The following is an 18,604-nucleotide window of genomic DNA, read 5'->3' as shown; positions in this document are numbered from 1 at the left end:
TTAAAACATTTTAAATATTGAATGAAATAATTGAGTTATTTATATTTACAGTAAAAAATTATTTTTTTATTTTTATTTATTGTATTTGAGATTTTTTATTCAAAATTATTTATCGCATTTAGAAAATTAGAGTGCATTAATTTTTTTTCAATTTTATCCTTTATTTAAAAGATAATTTAATCAATTAATAGTATATTTTTATAAAAATAAGATTATCCAATTATTTTCTTAATTACCATATAAAACTGAAATATGATAAAGAAAAATGAAAAATGAATATTTATTATAAATATATGTACTCAAGTTAAATATAATTTTATTATTTTTTTATTATGATTTTTATAACACATTATAGAAAAATTAAAGTGAAATATATTTTAAAATAAGTTACATCTTTAATGATCTTTTGACATAATAATAACTACTATTAATAAAATTTTATTAAATAATCAACAAATATGAGGAATTAACTATTGACCACCAGTAACAATAATCAACTATTAAGGATTAATGATCACTATAATTTTATATAGAAAAACATATTTCAACAGTGTTAATTAGTGAAAATAATTGAAATTAAAATTAACTTAAACAGTAGACTAAATAATCCCTTAATTATTTGCAATTAAAAAGAAGTGTTAAATCACAGTAGTTATAATTTATATGTATTTAGGTCATGTCTATATGTTATAATATGAACAGAATAAGTCGAGAAGGCTCAACGTGCAGGCATTTATGTCATTATAGATAGATGCATTATTGTTTATTATTTTGTTTTTTAAAAGGGATACGCGTTTTTGACTAATCTATATAATAGCAACATCACAGCTTTAATAACTCAGTTCATAAATAAGTACTTCTTAGAAGTCATTAATTAATAAAGACAACTTGTTTTTTAAAAAATGACAACTTGCTAATATATATATATATATATATATATATAACTTCATATTTTAAGTATTCTTTGGTGTATTTACATTGCTGTTGAAGACAACTTGTACTTGGTTTTAGAGAAAACTTAAATTATAAAATGGCTGTCTACATCTGAATATGTGTATGTCTCATTCATATGAGATAAATTTTATCATATAAAATATAAATAAGCCCATCTCATAATTCACGCCATAATAATATTGTACATGACACAGTCGTAAATAAATAATATGTTAAATTAAATAATTTATTTATTAGACTAATTAATGATGCCTTGATTTAATTTCCGATTAACCTGTTTCAATCGATCTGATCCAGTTTAATTTTGAAAACTATGCTCCACCCTCTTTCTTTATTCTTCTCCCCTCCCAGTTTTATTTAACAAATGTGCTTTAATGCAATAATATTCAAGAGTGCCAAGGATTTAGTCAATATTAGGTAGCCTGGCATGTGAGGAGATGGGTCCTCATGTTCAAATTGATTCACTGGTTAGATCTTGCCTTTTATTTTTTTTTAATACCTTTAAATGAGTTGGATCTTTGAAATCTTAAAATATATTTTCGGATAAAGTCTTTGCTTCTACAGAGCTTCGGATCTGCTTATCAATTTAACATTTTCTAAATCTTCAATGGCATAAAACTCTACTCTACAATAATGGATTGGAAAGGGGAATGACAGCGGATGATTTTAGATAAAAAAAAAAAATTTGAATAGAATATTTTAATTTGATTTAATTTAATTTTTATTTCCCCTAAATATATTTTAGTTTTTTATTCGGTAATTTAACCGACAATAAAGCACAAGATGCTCTTATGCAATTAGATTGAATATTAGGGCAAATTATTCTATTTTTCAAGAAATCATTTTTTTTAGTGTTGACTGTATTATTTTTAATATATTCAATATGTCATATAATTTATTAAATATTAGATGACTATTATCAATAATTTTTATTTTAATATAAGTAAAAGTTTTCTCAAATACAAAAAAAAATCTATTTTTAATATTTAAAAAAAATTAAAATTTATAAATATAACGTATATTATTTTTTAATGCATTTGAAATATTTTTACATATTTGATACAATATATGTACAAATTGATTTTTTTTTCCTATAAAGAAATAGAGTGGGCCCAGGAGCTGCTACTTCTACGGTCAACGTCTATGTAAAATATTTAAAAAAAAAAAGGGTTAACCAAGAACCTGAGAAGCTACTTCCTGATATTAAGCCAAAGAAGAGGAGCTCCGCACACACCATAATCATCTCTCCCAAAACCAACCCCCATCAACCCAACACCCACACGCCCCCCGCCGCGGCGCCGCTTCTCTCTCTATAGAACTGTAACTTGCAAGAAACCTCTCTGATACGATGTTGCCACCCACTCCTGTTGTAGCGGTCTTGGTATAGCAAAACTGGAGTGACTACTGCAAGTTTAAATCGATGGCCACTCAGGCACCTAACGGATCAAAGGGTACAATTGGGCTGAGGCAGTATACTTATAAAGAGCTAGCAAAAGCAACTGGCAAGTTCTCCAACCAGTTCCACCTTGGCGAGGGTGGTTTTGGTCAAGTCTTTTGGGCTTTCCTAGACGATGAAATCCGTGCTATCAAGAAACTAAGGTATCTTCCCGATGTACAGAAAGAAGAATTGGAGCACGAGATCAGGGTCATTAGCAGTGTCAGTCACAAAAATCTTGTTAAACTGGTTGGATACTGCATTGACGGAGCCAATGGATTGCTTGTTTTAGAGTATCTTCCCAATGGGTCCTTGAAATCTCATTTACATGGTGAATCTTTTTTCCTGTCGTAAGTTTTCATTTACACAAATAACAAATATGATATTGAAATTAAAACTAACCATTAAGAATCGCGTGGTATCATAGGAAAATACATTTTAGATTGGTCAAAAAGAATCGATATCGCCAAAGGCTGTGCTCTTGGATTAGAATATCTGCACAATCACTGTGAGTAATTGATATAATATCTCCTGCTTGCTAAATGTTAGGATTTTCAGCTATTGAGACTTTATCTAGCTATTTTCTCATTTCTTTTTAAAGTTTTTTAACTTCACTGTACATATATATATTTTTCAGGCGAACCCCCGATCATACACCAAGATATCAAATCAGATAATATGCTTCTTAATAAAAATTTTAAACCAAAGGTAAGATAATTTAATAGCATATAAAAGTTTCAATTAATATGATTAAACTCAACATAGTGGAACCCTGAGTTTAATGCCATAATTTTCTTTTGAGTAAACTCATTAGTTTCATAGTTGGATTCACTATGGTTGCCAACTTTTATTATTATTATTATTATTATTATTTTGCTTTTTGGCTAAATGGTGTGAACTCATTACTTACATAACTGCCAACTCTATTATTTTTGGTTGTCTATGATATTAAATCACATAGAACAGTGAATCTACTAATGTACTTAGTTCATTTTATTCAGCTTGCAGATTTCGGACTTGCCTTGTACTTTCCGGATAGTATTACTCATCTTTCTAGAACGATTAAAGGGACTGAAGTGTAAGATACAATTTTCTTGTTATTTCTTAATTGCATTGCTATGATGGTCCATTTTTTAGGCACCATTGTGGTCTATATTTGGAATATTAGAAACATAACATAAAATACAATGAAAATAGAGACAACTCAGTTTTTAGGTTTCTCTGATGAAGATTTTTATTTTTTAGAAAAAAAATTCTTAAGTTTAATTTTCATTGTGTTTTTTTTTTAAATTGCAGTTATATGGATCCAGAATATTCTGGAAAGGTTTCTACTAAGTCAGATGTCTACTCTTTCGGTGTGGTGCTTCTAGAGTTGATTACGGGGAGAGAACCTTTACATGAAGGCGTTAAAATCGTTGATTGGGTATGATAAGTAGCAAATAAAATATAAATTATTTATATAAGTAGACAAAACTAATGGTCTTAACTCTAATGCAAATTTCAGATTACTACCCTTAGCCTAAAATATATAAACCCTTAACATTTTCATATCCCACCGACGTGGGGTGTGAGATCGGCCCTGCACTAAAGCATGATATAAAAGCGAAAGAGAAAGACGATAATGAATTTAGCCATTAAAGAAAAAATTATTTCGCTTTAATTCTACCTTGTCAACAAAAATATACGGGATAGACTTTTGATAAATTATTTTAGACGTTATTCGTAAGATTAGTATACGTCTGGAAATATGGTTGAAAATTAAAGCTTAATTTTGATGATGAAAAAGAAAATAATGAATTTCTTTTCCTTTTTATCACAATCCTGCAGGCAAAGACTCGAATTACGCAGGCTTTGAAAGGAGATTATAAGGACTTTGTTGATGTCAGATTGCAAAAGTATGATAAAGGAGAAATGGAAAAAATAATATATTGTGCCAAAGGTTGTGTATATAACCCACCAGAGTTTCGTCCATCAATGAGAGAGGTAAAACATCAACAATTAATTGGCTATATTTTGTTATTAATGTCTGTCAAAGATAGTATTCAAAAATTGAGACCTACATATATAGTTGGCTCATAATCTTTTCACCATTGCTATGCCATGTAGATTGTTCGATTTCTTGAAGGAGCTAAGCTTGAAAAGAATTTATGGATTGAGAAGATTGATAACGAAATGCGACGCAGTACTATAAATAGAGGTCCATTTTATGTCAACTATGACATACTTTTCAAAATCTTAATTCTCTGTCTTTACTCAACTAAAATTGAGTGCAGATAAAAAAAAAAAAAGTTACACATTAAAATTAATTATCTTAATTTTTATTTTTTAAAAAATTTCCTTTTCCTTCATTTATCCAAAAAAAACTAATGTTGATTTCGCCAACATTATTGCAGATGCTTCATCGAGTGGCATTGAGAGGCTCGAAATTCACAAGCCGGAAATATTTACTTATGAACAACTAACAAAGGCGACTGAAGGTTTCTCCATGAAAAACCTTCTTGGCAAGGGTAGTTTAGGTCAAGTTTATAAGGGATACCTAATCAATCATGAGGTGACAGTCAAGAAATTTTCACATATGCCTCGAAAGCAAGAAGATGCGTTCGAGAAAATGAAAGCCATTTGTAGTAGCGTCCATCACAACAATCTTGTTAAGCTGATTGGATACTGCGATGAAGGAGGCAATAAACTACTTGTTTTTGAGTTCGTTTCAGAGGACAAATCCTTGAGATCTCATTTACATGGTATGCTCTTTATCTTAACTTACTAAAGTTTCCACATTGGTGAACCAATGGTAAAGCCCACATTTAAGGTATTAGGTTTCAAGGTCGTCCTAGTTAACCTGAGAAATTACTCAATACAACTATTGTATTTACAACAGTTTTATTATAGCTACTGATTAAGGCGAGTCCCATCATAACCAACGATCAAAATCTGTCCGTTATACACACAATGGTCATATGTTAAAATTTCACCATTAACTCACCTTATATATTCTATCCATTTTCGATTATTTAGCTTGCATATTTTACTTTATTTTGCATCCACATTTGCTATACCAACAATATCAATAAGTGCTGGTAAATAAGCTGTTATAGATTTTATGGTCTTAATTACCAACATGGATAACAAAGCAGGAAATGCGAGATCAACAGTGGATTGGCCAACCAGAATGGAGATCGCCTTAGGCATTGCAAAAGGATTGGTAGATCTACATGAACAATGTGAGTATTTGCAGGGGATTTTCGAAATAGTCTCCAAATTTTTAGGAGAAGATGAAAATTGTTGCTATTAATTGTCCTGTATCAATTGTATTCAATTTTATTCCTTGTCAATGGAGATGATTACTGTCTTCATTAATGGATACAATAGTCATCCATTAATTATATTATTCAATAGATCGGAAGATTATAGCCCCTTTTTCTGTGGCTTCTTTATTTTGTTGTTGTTGGTCCACTTTTTTATTAGTCTGCAGGCTTTTTTGCTGGTACCCTTTTTTCTTGTTTATTTTGGTCCGTTCTGCTGTTGGCTTTTGTTGTTCTTGTTGCTTTGTATCACCTTTGCATCTTTAAGTTGATTTTTTAGTAGAAACCTATTGCCCGGGTTTAACTGAGAGATTCCTGACCTCTTTATTAATAAAATCAATTGCTTAAAAAAAAAAAAAACTTGCATTAATTAAATACGCTAATGTATTTTACATAAGTTTATCATTCACAAAATATAATTTTAGTGGTTTTAAACCTTGCAACAAACCCTCGACTTGTTTATAGGTTAAAGTTGTATATATCTGAGTCACTTTCCATTTTTGTGATGTCTGTATTTTCAGATAAACGTTGGAACATATACGAGCATTTCAAGGATGATAGTATCTTTCTTGACGGAAATTTTCAATTAAAGGTGATTATTACGGATTAAATAGTTCTATATATATGATCAAATATCATTTTGTCTTTGGTGCCGTATAGATGATGTTGAATGTGCCACTAAATTTGTGTTTGATGTTAAACTATTAATTGAACGATTTAATAAATCTACCTGGATCAATTTGTGCAGTTTGCAGAGTATGGACGTGCCAAGTTTCTCTCAACATATGTTGGGTAAAAATGAAAACTCTATTTTGTTGCTTGAGCTAAATTATATAAGCTATTAATTGCAGTCTGCAATGTTGTATACTTCTGGCGTATTAGAATTTTTTTTTTTTTTTTTTTTATAAAAAGAAAGAAAAGCATCATATTGTCATTATTTTTTTTCACTTTTAATTAGTTAGAGGTGACCAATTTGTTTTGTCTATATGATTCATGATTTCAAATCTACTTCACGTGACCCATTTGCCACCCCTACCTTTAGAGAATATTTGTTGAACCATTGTTATTGTTGGAAATATAAAATTTAAATATCAATGAATATAGATTTATGTGCTTGAGTTAATGCGTGAAGAGTGTAATTGATGTTATATATCATATGAAAATTCATATAATTACTACTATATTTGTTTGCTAGAGTTAGCTATATTTGTAAGAGTGGACTTGATTTTATAATATTACAAGTGTGGTTTATACTGCGAGACTTGTGTGGAGCTCCCTTGCCTAAGATGTCTTCTGCGGGTACCATGCATGCGGCAAACTCCTTCGCATGTTGTTTGGCTAAATCTGGTGCATCTAGAGATGATGAGTTTACTGTTTTTCTTTAATTCCTGAATAGTATTAATCTATTAGTGCTCTGTTTCACAAGAAGGATGTAGCTCCTTGGAAGGTTTTGCTACTCTTCCTCTGTCTTCACTCTGTCCCTCTTCTTTCTTTTCAAATTCTTTTTATCATGATTTGGCTTTTGCATGACTTACGCTGCGTTGTTTTACTTAGCATTCAACAGCTAAGTTGGTTCTCTCGAAGAAACCTATTGACTGGATTAGCGAGGTGGTGCTTGCCAAGTTTGTTTTTTTTTTTTTTTTTTTTTTTTAGCTTTCATTATTAATAAAATTTATCCGCTTATATATAAAAAAAGTGTGGTTTATGTTCTCTTTCTCTTCCCTGTAATTCCTTATTTGATAGTATGCTCCTTTATTTCTTTTTCCTTTTGAGTGTTTCGCGTTCACCTCAGTTCCAACAATTCTCATATCCTAGCTCTTTTTCCATCTTCGACTGCAGTTTTACGACTTCTACATATGCCAAGACCGATGTTTATTTCTTTGGTGAAATTCTTATGGAGCTAATCACTGGAAAGCAACCTAATGATGACATTAGCATAGTTGAATGGGTACGTACTTCTTTCTTAATTTCATAATTTCTCTCGGGCTTTTTATGCTCAATTTCGTGCTGTTTAATAATTGTTTTGAACATTTTCTCTCTTTACCACCAAAGAAAAACAGTCTATAAATTGCAGCATAATCCTACATAAAAATCTTAGTCATTTGATCCATCCACAGCTAAGTAATACAAGCTAGAGAGGGATACGTAACTAAAGCCTTTTAGTGGCATGGTTCTCAGCGAGCTAATTCATAATTTATTTGAAAAATTAATATTTAGCGATAAATTGTAGTTTGTCATTGAAACTCTTGACACTAAAGTATCATAGTGATGAATTATTGCTAATCAATGTGATTAGCGACAAAATTGACTCCTTGTTGAATTTTTTTTTTATAAGTGGTAAAAATACTTGAAGGAGTTAATTATGATATTAATATATATCTTATTTAGTGCAATGACATTCTTAATTTTTTTTTTTTTACTTTTTTTATTTAGCTTTAATTATAAAAAAAGCTATTTTTTAGTTTTTAAAATCATGTCTCATTCTTTTAATTATGATAATTTTGTGCTTATATTCTAATTTTAAAGAATAGTGGTAAATTTGTTTAATGATGAAAATTGAAGTTCCTAAGCCTTTTATTTATAAAGAAGGAATATAAAATTTAAACTTGAAACCTCAGTCCAAGTAAACTAAACATACTTATCAACTTATCATCAAATCAAGTTTACAAGTGATTTATTTTATTCTTTATATATCCAATTGATGTCATATAATTTTACAAAAGCTAAAGCTGAATTGATTTTGGAAAAATAACAAATGCTTTATTTGATTAATATTTAGGCGGAACCTGTGCTCGGAGATGGTTTGCTGCATGGCGAGTATTATTTTGTTGACAATAAATTGCAGAACAATTTTGATGAAAATAAAATGATTCGAGTGATTACATGTGCTTTAGCCTGTGTACGTCGTTCCTCTCAAGAGCGACCACAAATGAGTCGGGTAATTAGATAAAGAGATTTATACATAATTTATTTTTTGTAATTTTTAATTCTCTCTTTTTTATATTTAAAATAATAAAAATATTTAATATATAATTAATTAGTTTATTTATTATTGTTATTATTATTATTATCAAATTCTCAACTACTAGATAAGCCTTTTCTTTTCATTTCTTTGCAAAGCAGGTCGTGGAAGTTTTAGCAGGGAATATTCCTCCGGAATATCTCTAGAGTGGAGAACAACAATTTATAAAAAAATAAAGTACGTAAATCAAACTCTGAATTTTCAGTCTCTTCGTTGTATTGTTTAAGGTTATCTATAGGAATTATATGAGCTTCTCATCAACAAATCACTTTCACTGCAGTATGTACTTATAGTTATCTTCTGATGGTCCCTTTAAGTCAGAGACATACCGTTGCGGGAGCCTTCTTCCTCGGTTACCTTAAACTAGAATATAGAGAACTCTTCTTTGGATTCAGGGTTGAGTGATATTAGTGAGATTTTGAGAAACTCTTTTGCTGATAAACTTATTTTTTCTTGTCCATTTGATATTATCAAATATGAACTCTAATGCTATTGAAATTAATAAAGCTTTATCCCTCAGTTTTTTTTTTTTTTTTAAATATATTTTTAAGCAATAGCAATAGTTCTTCATTAAGAAAAAAGAACAGAAACACCCAGTGTGGGGGAAAAAAAAATGGAAAAAAAAAAATGGTAAACCAGCAACGACAAAGGGGTCTACCCTGTGTACCCACCTATATTAAGTCTGCTGTTATTTAAAAAAAAATTTTAAAAAACAAATAAAGTAAAATCATCTAACTTTAATTTTATTTAAAAAAATCTTTTAATAATAAATTTTTAATAAAAAAATAAAAAGAACTATTTTACCTTTTTTTCAAAAATAGAAAAGAACTATTTTAACCTATTTCCTTTTTCGTTTGGTCTATGCTTTTCATTATCAGTACAGATCTCACGAAACATTGTGTAACAATGCAAAATTTTCAGATGGAGTCATAAATCAAGTCCACAAGACATACATCTCTAATATTTAAACTACATAAAAATAACATCTATTTTATGGAGTTATTAGAAGTAAACTTTTGTTATTTGAATACGAGTGTAGTATGAAATGCAGAATTTCTCTTCTGCAAGAGATTAAAATTTGATTATTGCTAGAGTGGACTCGGAAAAAAAACCATGATATTAAATAGTGGATATAAATTGTTACCCAGTGAAATATATTTTCTGACAATTAATTGAATTAAATATTCTATCAATACTATTGAACCCTTTAAATTAGAATAATAATAATTTTTATATATAAAAATTATTTTAAATTTACTTGTGAAAAATACAATAATCTATAATTCAAATCTGCATTCTGCTTTCATTTAATAAAATCTAGCTTCATTTTTCTGAAAAAAAAAAAAGAATTGGAGTTGCTTACGGCCAGAGATTTTACCAGCCAGAGATTTTACTTCTACTATACTTGTTAATTTAATGAAATCATATTAAGAGCCTGTTTGATTCGCACATTAAAATCAAAATCAGTATTAAAATCAGAATCAAACGAAATAGAAATGAAATAGTGAATTTTTATTTATATTTAATTTATTGTGAAATTGAACTCAGATTTCTTTTTTATTTATTTAGTTTACATATATAAACTACGGAATTTAAATCAAACCTAGATGGCATTGATTCATTAGTTTAGCTCTGAGTTGATTGGGTTGCGTTGTGTCACTTCCTTATTTAATCCAATCATAAATTTGGATCGCTTTAAGAACTGAGTCAATTTACTAATTCAATGATTTGGTTATGGTTGGATCTGATTAAATTTAATGATTATGGTATGAACAGTTGTGAGTGTTTGGTGTCTTTGTTCTTATAAAATACATGCATACATAATTGCAAGTAACCTTCCTGGTGTGACATTGTCAAAGACCTTTATTAAAGTGATTGTGGTTTGCTTACCTGCAGCTTTTGACGGCTATGCCTAGGAATATTGGGCCAACGCAATATAATTATGAACAACTATCAAAAGCAACTGCTCATTTCTCCAACGACTACATCCTTGGCCAGGGTGGTTTTGGTCAAGTCTTTAAGGGTACCCTACACGGTGAAATCCTTGCTATTAAGAAACCTCACTATTTCCAGGAACAGACCAGAGAAGAATAGGTCCATGAGATTGCAGTCATAAGCAGTGTTCGTCACTGTAATCTCGTTAAGTTGCTCGGCTACTGCATTGAAGGAGCCAATGCATTGCTTGTTTTAGAGTATCGTCTCAATAAATCCTTAGACTTCATTTACATGGTGAGTTATTTTTCATTTTCTGAGATATTTATGTACACAAACAAGAATTATGATTTAAGATCTTACATAAGAAATTGCATAATAGGAGGAGGAAAGGAGATTTTGGATTGGCCAACAATAAGGAAAATTGCCATAGGCCCTGCAAAAGGATTGGAATATCTGCATGAGCACTGTGAGTAACCGATCACTGCTTGAAATTTTATAGGATTTTAATAGAGCTATTGATTCTTCTCACAATATTTATGTCTTCAGCATCTCCTAAGATTATTCATCGAGATATCAAACCAAATAACATTCTTCTCGATATCAATTTTGAACCAAAGGTGAGATGTATAATTTAATTACAAACAAAAGTGTTACCTGTATAATTAGTTATATCCTATAATGAAAAATTGGAATTAGATTTCATAATTGGATGTAATTCATAAATAATATTTTTATCATTTTTTTTTATTTGATGCCAAATTATATTATCTGTGGCACAATAGATCCACTAATGTATTTGGATAATTTTGTTTAGATTACGGATTTTGGACTTGCCTTATTTTTTTCGGATACTGTAACTCATCTCTCCAAATTAGTTACAGGAACTGAAGTATAAGATACAATTAATTTTTCTTATTAGTTAATTACATTGCTATTATGGTGTTTTTTTAGGTGGTCTTATGATCTATATGTGGAATAATAACACTATAAGAAAATTAGAAATTAGAGATAAAATGATTATATTTTTCCATCCATATTAAAGAAGAAATTAGTTGTCATTATGATCTATATATGGCATTATAGGACATTTTCTTTTCATCTTTAATTTTTATTTTTCTGTTAGTGTAAAAAAAATAAAATAAAATACAATTATAACCAAGAAAAACTCATTAATTCAAGCTTCTCTAAGCAAGGATTTTCATTTTCTTGAAACATTTCTCAACCCAAATCTTTTACTTGTAGTTCTATAGATTCAGAGCATTCCGGAAGGGTATCTAACAAGTCAGATATTTATTCTTTTAGCGTGGTGCTTCTAGAACTTATCACTAGAAGAAAACTTAAATATCAAGGCATTGACATATATGACAATAGTCTATCCTCTATATAATATTAAAGTAATATAAAATTTATATTCTTGTGCACAAGCCAAACCATAATTGAATATTTTTTATATTCTTTCTAACTTTTTTTATTTGATTCATCTCTCTCTCTTGATTCTTCTCTCTCTCATTTAGATATAATCAGCAACCAACGTAAATATTTGGATTTATTTGGCAAAGAAGCTTTTATATTTTTAGATTTTGGTCTTGTATTTAAAGGCTGAGCCAAAGCATATTAAATTTTAAAGTTCTTTGAAGTTTCATTGATACATGCGTTTTGTTTTTTTTTTACCTCGTTCCATATTAAATTTGATTTATAAGGTAATATATATTTTCTTTAGAAACGAATTTAGAATCATTTTATTGAGGGGTTAAATTCAAACTTCTGTTTTTTACTAAAAATGTAATAACAGCATGTAATAATTACTGCAAGAAACCAAAAGCTTTAGCGACGAACAAATAGTTTCATAGCTAATAACATAGATTAGCGACGGGCTTATAATGCATTCGTCACTAAAGAGTTTTCACGACGAGTTGTTAGTGACTACTGCAATCTGTCACTAATAGTCATGTATTTTATTTTTTGGGTTTAAAGTTAAAATAGAATCAAAATCATAATTGTATGAGTTTTATGTAGTTATTTAAATGAAAAATAGAAAAAATTAGATATTAAAATGTTAAAATTTACAAATCATTTATATATTTTGATCGTTCTAACTTTTTAAATGATATTTATTTATAATTGAATTTTTTATTTATCATACAAAATAATAAAAAATTATAGTAATACTAACACACTTATGCATAAATATTGAAAGTTGCACATTTTAGTCATTGTCAAAAAAAAAAATAAATCTACATGCTAAACAAAATTCTTAAGATTAGCATGCATTTGCAAATATGGTAGAAAATTGTACCTTAGTTTTGATGGAATTTTTTTTTTATCAATATTTAGGCAAAAACTCGAATTACACAAGCTTTGAATGGATAATATACAGACTTTGTTGATTCAAATTTGCAAAGCTATGATAAAAGTGAAATGAAATGGATGATTTTTTGTACTGCAACTTGTGTTTATAATCCTTTTGAGTATCACCCGCAAATGAAAGAGGTAAAACCTTTTTTTATTAGCACATTTTAGAAACTTTTTTTTTTCTATACTTTCATTTGGTTCTATGTGTATTTCAAATGATAAAATATTTAAATTTAATATTGTGTTGAAAATCAATAATTTATAAATCTAAATTCTCAATAATTTAAAATGCACACGTATGCCTATTCAAATGAAACTATATTATTTTTATGCCAAAGACATTCAAAAATTGAGAGACTACACAGTTGATGTGTAAGTATATGCCATGCAGATAGTTCGAGCAGATAGTTCGAGCTCTTGAAGGATATAGTCCTCCAAAGGATGAGGCTGGTAATGATAACAATTTCTTGCACAATTTAAATTTTCATTTCTTATTTTTGTTAACACAATGTTTAGGAGGAGGTTTTTAAAGATAAAGTGTGAAATTTTAAATTAACAGTTTCTGCATCAACTTTTCAGGAACTCCGTCTACTAGATGAGAGGTCTCAAGTTCACGAACCGAACATCTTTTCTTGCCAAACAACTTATCATGTCCCTTAATCTTTTTGACTTAAGATTGTTTTAAATATAGTTATTAAGTGGATGAACAAGCGAATGGTTCGGCATCTGAGAGTTTTAGCATGAAATTAACAGCATTATGAATTTAGCATATGTCTAGTTCTCCCCTGCATGCTGAGAACTTTGCAAAAATTCATCTAGATTTGATTTTGTTTTAAGAGGTTTCCATTGTTGGAATTTGTTGGGCTTTGAAAAAGAGAAACCAATAAATTTGTCAGAGACTATTGCAAAAACTTAAATTGATTTCTTACAAATTTTTTTTTCATATTATGTTTTTTAAAGTTCTGTTCGTTCACTCTGTTTTCTGCAGCATATAAATTATATATGGCAAAATATTACATGTTTTCTACTTAATCAATTAAGAAATTCATATGACTACATTTATTAGTAAATTTATGAATATTCTTAATGTATGTGTACTCTTAGTAAATTCATGTTTTTTTGGGAGTTCTTGCACTTCTAAATTCAACGAGCAATTATTTCTTTGTAAATAATGAGTATACTACTTTTTAATATACCGGATATACCCTATGATTTGCCAAATTTATTTACGACTACAGAACATGTTATTCGTTAACATGTTATCATTCATCTCGGTTACCCATTAATCCCATTATAACCAAGAGATGATTTATCCTTTTTAATTTCCCATAGGCATATCTAATAGGTTTTCTTTCTCTACGGACAACAACCCTTTCTCCCTTCATAGACTGCCATGCACAACCATTCTTCATCTTGTACTTTATGTCCTTTTTTTTTTTTTAAATGTAGGTTAAAGTTGAGTAATCTCCCCTGCAACGTTATTATTTATAGGTTTAATCCATTTAATGCTAATTATAATAAGGATCTCTTTTAATTAAGAAAAATACTAAATAAAAAGTTTTAAACTGCATAATAAATAATTTTTCATTTAATTGATGAATATTTTTTTTAATCAAATTAAAAAAAATTATTTCCTAAATCATACAAAAATTTTAAGTCGAGTTATAATAAAAATGAATGGAGCACTATATTTAAAAGTTTAATTTTACAAGTTTAGATGAATTAGACATTCCTTTGCATTTTGGATTTTGAATTTAAAACAAATATTAAAATATATAATTGATTTTTAAGAGAAATAGATGAGATAAAGAACTTAGAGGGAATGATAAAATTAAAACTTTTTATAAAGTTTGGGAAATAAATTATAAAATATTAAATTCCTTTTTAATCCCTCTATTGAAGCGTTCTTTATATATTTGAAATTTGTGTAAATTTGTTCAATACATCAATTATAAAATTAAATAATATTCTAATAATAATATTTTCGTTGACTTTTTTTGAATTTTGTTCGGTGTATTTCGTCTGAGATTTGTATCTTAATAATTCTTTAAAAATAATAAAATAAAATAAAATAAAAGGACAAAGAAAAGCTGTTCCTCACTTTTTGTGTAGTTGTGAGCTGGATTCACAACTCCAATTAACACAATTTTCCGGTCACGTACATTTAAGATTCACTTATTTATAAATTTTATTAATAGAAGGATTTTAATAAAATATATTTATTAGACCTAATTAGAGTAATTCTTGTCAATAGTTAGACCCATATACTCAGCCAATTGGGTATATACAGCCAGCCACTTATTGATAGCTATGCAAAGAAATTTCGGGCCCGGCCGTGCTACTCTAATCAGCATCTTCTTATCGCTTGCCGTGTACTTTCTCTTAAAAAAAGATATATACAAAAACAAATATAAATCTGACCGGTAACGCCTTTTTTTTTTTTTTTTTTTAATTTGCTAATGAGCATTACAGGGCCAAAAATACCACCTGTGACGCCTTTGTCCCTTCTTCTCATCCCACACCATCTACTAAGGTCGCTGAACGCCTTGACTTTCTCTCTCTCTCTCTAACTGAGAGGTGTAACAGCACATCACCAAGAAATTAACCTCGCCGGCGGCCATGGGGCTGTGTGGCTTGTTCAATGGGAAGGCGAAAGATGATCGCCGCCCTACTAAAGGTATATTAGAAAATGAATCGATATAGACCTCCATGGAATTTTATCTGTTTTTTTTTTTTTTTTAAATATGTGTTATAATTGATCTAGACCATATAGATCAGCTAAATTCATTTTCATTGCCTGTTTAAGTGTCCGGCCTCAGCAAACCCCTCAAGCTCAGGCTACTGCTCCTTCATCTACAAAATATATATATATATATATATATATATATATATATATATATATATATATATATTCATTTTAGCTTATATGTTTAATTCAATTAGTTGTAGTCTATTCTTATAATATTGGTAATAATTTTTGCTAATTCAGTGAGAAAGAATGAAAATGACATGCATAAAACCCATATTATAACTATCTAAGAATGAAAGTGATATGCATAAAACTCATATAACCGTCAAAATTGGCCAGCCATTTTTCACTTCAGTTTTTAGTGAATTGATAAATAAAAATATGAATTTGTTTAGAAAAAGAAAAAAAAAATATTATCAATATTTGGAAAATAAAATAGAAATCATTTTTTTAGCCTAATAAAATTTCTATGTAACCTTTATACATGCAATTCAATTTCTCAGTCATCATATTAATCTGAGTCTTTCAAAATTCAGGCAACGACTACTCAAATAAGCTTTAGATATGGGCAATTATATGCCTCTTATTGATTGCAAATTGCAAGAATATGACAAAAATGAAATGACTCGCATGATTGTGCCATAGCTTGTGTCTATAAACTTAAAAAATTACACCCAAAAATGAGCCAGGTAAGTCTGCAGGAGCTAGATATATATTATGCTCTATTTTCTAGTTCTTTCTTTTACTGATCTCATTCATTTCCTCTATAATATGGTTTTGGGGCAACTCATTCAAGAAAAAGATATCATTGGAGTGTCTAACTAGATTAATGGTTTTTTGTTTTTAAGTGTAATAAAATGAGTGTTAAAATGTAAACATTTTGTTACAGATAGTTGAAGTCCTACAAGGAAATATGGCAGCGGAGCGTATATGGGTGAGCGAGGACGTTAAATTAATATACGATGGAGCTCCGTATTACCCAGATTCTAACTCAACTGCTCTACCCGATACAATGCCAACTTCGGGTTAAAGAAATTGAATGGTAGTTCGTTTTTGTTCAACAGCTTTGGAAACTCCTCAACTGCCGAAACGACCTTGCTTGTTAGATCAGCTCTTTAGGGGTCAAGTCTTTTCACAATCCATTTTTGAGGCTACCTTTTTTAAGTAAATCCTATAAAGGCCTTTGTTGTTGTTTTAATTAAGACTTGAACTGTGAATATGGTTGCTTTGTTCATTACTTTCTTTGATAAATAAAGAAATTGAGTGTTTGAACAGATGTAGAAAATGGGTAGGGGTGGATGGGTTATGATAATATGAGTTATTCTAAATTGTGGGTCATCTTGAATTTCTTTTTTTTTTTTTCAGATGTGTTTAAATTGAGTTATTGCAAGTTTGATTCTTGTTATTTACTGGGTCACTGTATAAACAAACTTTGCTTAAAAAAAAAATTAATTTTATTTATTTAATTTTTAAATCAAAATATAATTGAAATAGTTTAACTTCAAATTGAGTCATCTATAGGACCGTTTGGCATTACTGTTAAAATTGTAATTGTGAAAATTATTTTTTAAAATATATTAATTAAAAAATATAAAAAAATAATTAAAATTTAAATTTAATCAATTTTAATTGTGAATATAAATTATTTTTTTAATAATATTTAAAATAATATTTTTATTTAAAAAAATAATTTTAATTGTCACACCCTACTCCTCGTAAGATGTAACATGTTCTCGTAGTACACCTAATGAATTACCGTACTTCACCTACTGGTAACCCATTAAATATACTACAAGGGATTTTAAAACAATTTTCGTTCATTTTGGAATTGGTGGGTAAAAATTTTTTTCAGATATTAAAAACCTTTTATTTAAAGTCCAAACATAAATTAAATTTTTGGATATTTAAAATCTCCGTAATTTTTACAAAAATTTCGGCAGAGTGTCGTTTGTATTTTGAGAAAACAGTTCTTCAAAACCTGAAAATAAAAACACTCCCAATATTTTTCTCAATCACAATTTCATTTGCAACCACCAAACTTCAAATCAACAACAATGGCAACACTTCAACTCAAAATTCAAATTTCAAATCAAAAATTAATAACTCAAAATATTTCATAAACTCATGCACATTTCATTTTAATTAATTAATTTACATTTATAAGTTAATTTACAGACGTAAAATCTCAAAATAATATTGTTATAATTTTATCTGTACAACTGCTCAAACTATAGAGATACATATGCATACTATCATATTTACATCAAACTAAACTACCAGGGTATAGACAATACCCGTACAGAAGTTCTTCAACCGTGCTCCTCTCTGACTGTAGCAGCTCACTCTACTGCTATGTCATTTTCTCTATCTGCGACAGCAAGTTAAAGCTATCGCTGAGTATAAAGATACTCAGTGGTGCTGAATAAAGTATAAAATGCATAATATAAAATATTTATGAACAAATTATAATTCAAAAATCTCATAATCGCATTTCATAATTTTTTTAAATCACATTTATAACAAATCATAATTTTCAAAGCTTCATACAACACAAAATTTAATCAAACAATTTAATAAATATAGTGTTGCCAAACAATAACACAACTTAGGCCATGACACAAAATTTCCGAACATGCCGTGTGTACATCACGACAAGGCAAACACCCCTATTAATCGAAATCAATGAGGGAGGTGGCTAGCTAGTGAATGAGTACTCATCCAAACTCGCCCCTCAGACTGGGAAGCCAGAGAGGGAGGAAACTGATTAAATATCAAACTCACCCCACAAGTGGATGAGGAACATATTAATATTGTCATGCCAAGTGTGAATTAAAATAATTTAAATCAAGTTATTC

At 29.0% G+C, this 18,604-nt stretch overlaps 1 protein-coding gene across 5 annotated transcripts; it reads left to right on the top strand.

The window, feature by feature from the left end:
* The first annotated feature begins 2,178 nt into the window (after window positions 1-2,178).
* Window positions 2,179-17,025, top strand: LOC110671741 (proline-rich receptor-like protein kinase PERK15). 5 transcript variants are annotated; one of them, XM_058149642.1, is made up of 17 exons: window positions 2,179-2,720; window positions 2,817-2,897; window positions 3,027-3,097; window positions 3,391-3,467; window positions 3,686-3,812; window positions 4,217-4,372; window positions 4,496-4,586; window positions 4,783-5,130; window positions 5,521-5,610; window positions 6,213-6,283; window positions 6,440-6,483; window positions 7,531-7,639; window positions 8,471-8,629; window positions 8,815-8,890; window positions 10,610-10,942; window positions 11,028-11,114; window positions 16,639-17,025. In XM_058149642.1, the coding sequence occupies exons 1-14, from the start codon at window positions 2,375-2,377 to the stop codon at window positions 8,857-8,859; spliced, it is 1,815 nt and encodes a 604-aa protein (XP_058005625.1). In that variant the 5' UTR covers window positions 2,179-2,374; the 3' UTR covers window positions 8,860-8,890; window positions 10,610-10,942; window positions 11,028-11,114; window positions 16,639-17,025. The 5 variants fall into 5 exon arrangements, with proteins under 5 accessions (XP_058005625.1, XP_058005622.1, XP_058005604.1 ...); XM_058149639.1 differs by lacking the exon at window positions 16,639-17,025 and adding an exon at window positions 11,195-11,566; XM_058149621.1 differs by lacking the exon at window positions 16,639-17,025 and having other exon boundaries at window positions 11,028-11,566.
* The last annotated feature ends 1,579 nt before the right edge of the window (window positions 17,026-18,604 follow it).

This window comes from Hevea brasiliensis, chromosome 1 (genome assembly GCF_030052815.1).
Source record: "Hevea brasiliensis isolate MT/VB/25A 57/8 chromosome 1, ASM3005281v1, whole genome shotgun sequence".
Classification (NCBI taxonomy): Eukaryota; Viridiplantae; Streptophyta; class Magnoliopsida; order Malpighiales; family Euphorbiaceae; genus Hevea; species Hevea brasiliensis.
The sequence above is the reverse complement of the archived record's forward strand: the minus strand, read 5'-3'. Positions and strand labels throughout refer to the sequence as shown.

What these genes read in the sequence shown, in the direction of transcription:
- LOC110671741 (XM_058149642.1), top strand. Translation starts at nt 2,375, where the DNA reads ATGGCCACTCAGGCACCTAACGGATCAAAGGGTACAATTGGGCTGAGG. An exon ending in CTTGAAATCTCATTTACATG is followed by an intron (nt 2,721 to 2,816) that starts GTGAATCTTTTT and finishes GTGGTATCATAG; the next exon opens with GAAAATACATTTTAGATTGG. An exon ending in GGTAGATCTACATGAACAAT is followed by an intron (nt 5,611 to 6,212) that starts GTGAGTATTTGC and finishes CTGTATTTTCAG; the next exon opens with ATAAACGTTGGAACATATAC.